General features: G+C 37.6%; 1 protein-coding gene across 4 annotated transcripts in view; it reads left to right on the plus strand.

The window, feature by feature from the left end:
* The window catches only part of LOC137278472 (semaphorin-1A-like), a 42796-nt gene extending 36932 nt beyond the window's left edge, over positions 1-5864 (plus strand). For 3 of the 4 annotated variants that reach the window (XM_067810816.1, XM_067810817.1, XM_067810818.1), the window contains 2 exons: positions 130-195; positions 2219-5864. In XM_067810816.1, the coding sequence (XP_067666917.1) occupies positions 130-195; positions 2219-2568 (416 nt within the window). In that variant the 3' untranslated portion in view covers positions 2569-5864. The remainder of the gene's footprint in view (positions 1-129; positions 196-2218) is intronic. The other variant, XM_067810819.1, reaches the window with a different exon arrangement.
* The last annotated feature ends 376 nt before the right edge of the window (positions 5865-6240 follow it).

Genomic DNA, 6240 nt, shown 5'->3' on the forward strand with positions numbered 1-6240 from the left:
TTTTATTTACTGTTGCTTGTGTTCTGTTAATTGTCATGTGACATTTCATCCTAAATATCATGATAACAACACGGGAGAACTATCACAGGATAACATGTCATCTCATACACCCTGTGTTTGTCTCATCAGGACCCAATATGGCTTCCACAAAACAACCTGCTCCCAAGACAACCCACCCTGAAGATAAATATGACGGTAAGGCACACTGCATCAGTCTGATAGCTCTTCACGATGGCGAGGCAACCCTCATGTAGTTCTGCTTGCTTACTGTGCTTCTAACTGCTTGCTTACCCTAGTCTCTTACTGCGTGCTTACCCTAGTCTCTCATTGCTTGGCTCAAGGTATTTCCTCAGAGTAGCTAGTCAACCTTTAATAGCTGCTTCCTTCACTGTGCTTGTAAATGTTTGTGTGTCCATATTTATCAGTGTTGCTGTGGAGATTGTCGTGAAACTCTTCATGTCCTACATGTCTGTCTTTATAGTCTCTGAAAAACATTAAGAAGTTGGAAGAACATGTATATGTGACACTTGATAACAGTTTCTTACATCGTGTTAACCTTGTACCCAAGTTGATACTGTCCTTTCACCAGAAGGGCAAGAAATTTTAGATGTTGAAACCATTATCCATACAAAGTGTCATGTATACATGTTTGTCTTCAGTTGAATGTTGTAAGTTCTTTCTCATGGGGGCATGGATTTTGCTGTTGCCATGGTCGCCACAACTGTGGCTCCTTGGTATGCTGGAATCCTGGTTCCAAGTCCAGATCTGTTTTGATAATGATTTAAGGTTTGTCAATGCTAAAAGGTCTGCTGCATCTCAAGTCAACACAGGTTCAGTCTTCTGTAGCATCTATATTGTAGCTCAGTAGTTTGTGTGATCTCTCATCTCACATACAATATGAGTTCTATTCTCCTTGCTTTTAACTCTGCTCTCTCCGTCCCAGAATACAAGACAGGAAACAGTGTCTATCTATCTCTACGTCTTTCTTCATGGCTGTCTCAATAATTCTGCTAATAACATTATATTTGTTTTGGGTTTTTTGTTAGTTTGATCTTCAGTTTTTAATTTGATAGCTGACTAACTTGTGCCATTGTGAAAAGACTACCTGACAATGCAGTCTGTCTTAACCATGCCATGTACAACTAACTTGAATGTTCTAGGATAGGATTAGTCTGTAGTGAATGGTGGATAGTCATTGCATGTGATACTTGCATCCCTTTTAGTTACAGACCTCCATGTTTGTGTAGCAGATGATTTGTCATACAACACACGTCATAACAAGTGGGGAATCGTTGTTCCATCACACATAACTAAGATTTGTCTCTGTGCCTGTCAACTGTATGTGTTATACTGACAGAATCAGTCAACTACCACATTTTAAAAATACATTCTTATTGCAACTAACCTTTAATACAATTGAAGTAAGTGCATTCAACTGGAACTTTGTTTTGGCAAATAGTGTACTAACAATCCATTGATCATATTAGTAGAACTTGGTGTTCAATATCAAGAACAATTTGGTTAGTACTTTACAGGTAATTGTCCTAGTCATCTGGGCCTCCTTTCCCAAAGCTCTAGTTTTATCATAAGTCGCTAAATAACCTTAGTGCAATGTTCAGGTTAACCATAGAATGGGAGTTAAGGTTAACCATAGAATGGGAGTTAAGGTTAACCATAAATGGGAGTTAAGGATAACCATAGAATGGGAGTTAAGGTTAACCATAGAATGGGAGTTAAGGTTAACCATAGAATGGGAGTTAAGGATAACCATAGAATGGGAGTTAAGGTTAACCATAGAATGGGAGTTAAGGTTAACCATAGAATGGGAGTTAAGGATAACCATAGAATGGGAGTTAAGGTTAACCATAGAATGGGAGTTAAGGTTAACCATAGAATGGGAGTTAAGGATAACCATAGAATGGGAGTTAAGGTTAACCATAAATGGGAGTTAAGGTTAGCCATAAATGGGAGTTAAGGTTAACCATAGAATGGGAGTTAAGGTTAACCATAGTAAAGGTTGCTTCATGAAAGGAGCCCCAGGACAGTAGCAGTTACAGTTATGAACAAGATCAGAGGGAAGTTTGTTTTGAGCAGTATTGTACATGGTTGTCTGATGCCTTGGATATGGACTTCACTAACTGTTTTCTTTCTGCAGTTGGCTACTCTTTATCAGCTCAAACCTGTACCACATGACAAGTTTCTTCTCTTCTTTTTCCAGAAGGTCATATTGATGCAACTCACCAGGATCCTTCTGGTGTAAATACAGCTGAAACCCTTGCTATTGCAATCGTCGTCTCCATCGTCCTTTCGATGCTCGTTGGATTCCTCATCGGTTATAAAGTCAGTTCTTGCAGAGCATCACGTGACATAGACACACCATATCACGAGCGCAACATCTCTCTGAGCAAGAGGTCCAACAGACTGTCTTCAGGGGACCATACGTATTTCACTCCAGAAAATCCATACAACAAAAGTTTTAGTTACGTTGTGAACGTTAAAACACCCGGGAAATTAAATACAAGTGTGGAAACGAAACCAGTGACTAAATCAAACAAGGTCTACTTATAGCAAGCGGGAAACAACATAGACTAATGTTTTCTGTGGTGCTGGGCTTGGGCTGACCTTGGTCAGTTAGAAAAGCACATGGTTCTGAGTGAAAACTTTGACCAACCAGCAGGATTGAGGCGCCCGCTGATGAGGCACGGTGGCGACCTCGACTGATGCCGTAGCAGGGCTACATGCCATCAGGAAATAGTGCTAACAGCCCCATGGCAACCTCATGGGCAGGTCCTGTGTCATGTGACAAACTTTTATTTTCCTTCAGGTGTATTCCTAATAGCCAACATTATGCTTAGTTCATTGCTGGTCTAGTAACTTTGTATTTTGGCTATGCAATCATGCTATCTTCCAGGAACACCTGTTGTGCTAAAGTTGTGACTAGTGTCTGGTGAAATCAAGAGACAAGATGGCGACTTGTGTCTGCAGTCAAACTGTTTGCATACATTCCAAGCACTGTGCAATACATAATGGGAAAATGGACCAATATTCTGAAATATACATGTATATCAGAAAGAAGTCACGGCCAACATGCTATGTAGAAACTGTGTTGTCGGACCTGTGCTTCGCTGTATATCACAAACAGAACTGCTCTGTGTGCGCCAAACATCGAATGTCCAGTGAGATGCCGGCCTGCATGGAGGGAGATAGTGATCTCAAAAACATTCAAATTTAAGCATCTAAATTGATACAAAGCGAAAGTATTTGTGGACGATACTCAATTATGTGCTCAAAATTGTCATACGGTGCTGATGTCATCAAGGTAACTTGTGGTTACCACGGCAAGAAAGGTCACAATTTACCAAATTTTCATCTAGAGGCAGGGATATAGATTTAGTTGTTAACTTAAATAATACAGAGCTGAATTGTTTGTCCGTGAAATGATAAGTCAAGTTTGATTATTACAGTGCTTGTAGTTCATAGTGGTCCCTGCATCTATTGGTATCATGGCATTAACTTAAACCCTGATTCCAGCACGTTCCTTGTACCATTTCAAAGTGAACTCTTCAAAACTGAGGTGCATTTAGCAGTTATCCATCTTGAATAATCATATGACATCAAAACACTTGGAGCATATCACTTTAATCTCTGTCACATGTTCTGTACAGTACTCAAATTATCTATGTATATATAAAAATATACAATCACATGATAATGACAGCTGGTTCAACAACAAGCTTCAAATATGTTTTCATTCACATTTTTCAAAAGGACATTTAATCACAAAAATCATTTGTTCCAACTGTTTATGAATAAAGTTTTTGCATTGTTGATTGGTAAAGACTGTTTGAATCCTGTTGATGAGACCAGTGTTTATATATTCAGTGTAAGTGTTTCTACAACCTACAAGTATTGACTGTACATTAAAGGAATACACCATGAGTGTAGCAAGGCCAGTGATAGTTGTTTGCATTGGAGGCAGTATTCTGCCGCAGATGTCATCTTTTTGGGCTTGTAATATTCTAGTAAGTTATATTTTCTTACAACCCTTGGGACCATTTGCCAAATTTTAATATAAAACATTTTTTTTAGTAGGGAAATGTTATTTAAAAAAATATGTTTTATTTATTTTAGATAATATCTTTAAAAATAAACAAATATTTTGGTCACAAGGTATAGGTATCTACTTCATTCATTTTCTCACATGGTCTTGGAATGTATGACTGGTAAACATTGCGTCACTGTAGCAACGCTCCCATATTGACGGCCATATTGACTCTTTGGGTAGCTCCCAGAGCAAGTCACAGTTTACCAAACAGGCCTCTGAGCACTTACACTCACGCTTTCAAAGAGGATTGCCTCTTTTTCCAAATGCAAATTGTAGTCAGTCCCAAGTGACGCCAGTGTGAGAGAAAGAATGGAACCATTATACTGTTATATTCATATCTGGGTCAATGCATTATACACATTTTATACAACGAGCCATACTGATATCCTTTCTTGTGATCTGGATTAGAATGGGGTTTTTAATTTATTTTATTCATTTGGCCTCAGTGAATATTCATATGTTTATTGAAAAAGAGGTGTTATAAAATTTTATCTAAAATGTTGAAGACTAATGTATTTCCTTCAAAATTTTTGAGAAACACCAAAGTGTGTTTAATACAAGATCTCTCAGCCATGAAAAACATGCTTGACAGGACATAATAAAAGAGATGAGCTCAGAAGTTTGGTTGAATAATCAAAATTACATAATAGGTTGGCGCCATTTTCATGTTTTTAATCGGAATATTTATAGGGCAATGCTGTGGTTGTGTTGTGTACAAATGTATGTATAACCCGAAACATCATACCTCATCCTTGCAAACATACAAGGATTGAGGCCTGCTGTTATGGGCTAAGTTAAAGGGAGCTTATGCTTCTGTATGATATTACAACAACTGTGATGGATTGCCAAAGATTTTAAAAATCAGTTGTATAGATGTCACACTTAATCTTCCATCATTTCTTCCAAGAAATATTGTGTCATTTTATTTCATTGTAAATAGTGTACAGAACGTCATTATGCCATGTTGTCATGTATAAATGCTAACAAATATTATTTTTTTACCGCTTCATGTCTGTTAATAATGGTATTGAATGCAGATTGCAGTGTTGACAGTGAGGTTAGAGCAGCTGGGGCAGCTCAACGTGTCTCAGAATTCGGGAGATGGGGGGTGGGGAGGGTCATGTACTTAATTAGAAAATGGATGCATGTTGGGAGAATTCAGGTATGTCATTGGGAGGGAGACTTAGGTTGGTAAATTTATCATTTCAGTTATTGTGTTACTGAAGATTGAGAGTATTATTGAATTCAAAATGCAATTTGTGTGGAATAAAGTTGACAAAAAAATCATTTTTAAGTAGTATGATTGTGAGTGTTGAAGAAAGAGGCTGACATGAGCTGCACTAGCATAGAAGGTGCTCAACAGGATTTATGACAAACCATTCCATAACATCATGATGAAAGACGACTAAAGAGAAAAACGAATAGATAGAAAAAGAGACACAGAAAATTCTAATTTTCAAGACGCTTTTAACTTGATTTAGACTTTATTCAGCTTTTTTGAGAGAAACTGTAACATTTTACAGGAATAGACCATAAGGAGACTAGTGTTCGTGTTTTTTAGTTTTAAAGAAGCTTTAACAGTGAATGAGGTTGTACTTGTACTTGAGCTTGGCGTTGATGTATAAAGTGTATTCTGTAATGTGATATAGCTGCACTGCCAGTGTGTGTATATATGTATATTTGTCCAGTGTCATGTGCATAGGCAAATGCAATGGAATGACACTAACAAACTAAATAAAACAAAATATGATTAATACAATATTCTTTCTGTTATCTGTGTTTACAAATGAACCTTGTGCAAGGAGGAAAGTGTATGTGTGGTGAAGACATGCTAGTCTGTCAAACAGACCCTGAAGCAAATTTATCTAAGAAAGCCTATGCAATCTAGAAAATGTGGCAAGTCTAGATTTACACAGCTTATCAGGGCTCCTTTACATTATACAGTTGAACCCCAACATGCATGTTGCACAGATCTCTCTGCCTGGATAAATGGATCATTTTTTCAATGAAAATCTATGTGAAGAGTTTAAAAATTCACAATTAATGAACATACATTTCGTTTCACATAAAAATCATCCGGAAGGCGGGGTTTCCTGATATGTGGGGTTCGAGTAAGCAGAGTTCGACTGTATATG

This window comes from Haliotis asinina, chromosome 3 (assembly GCF_037392515.1).
Source record: "Haliotis asinina isolate JCU_RB_2024 chromosome 3, JCU_Hal_asi_v2, whole genome shotgun sequence".
In the NCBI taxonomy this organism is placed as follows: domain Eukaryota; kingdom Metazoa; phylum Mollusca; class Gastropoda; order Lepetellida; family Haliotidae; genus Haliotis; species Haliotis asinina.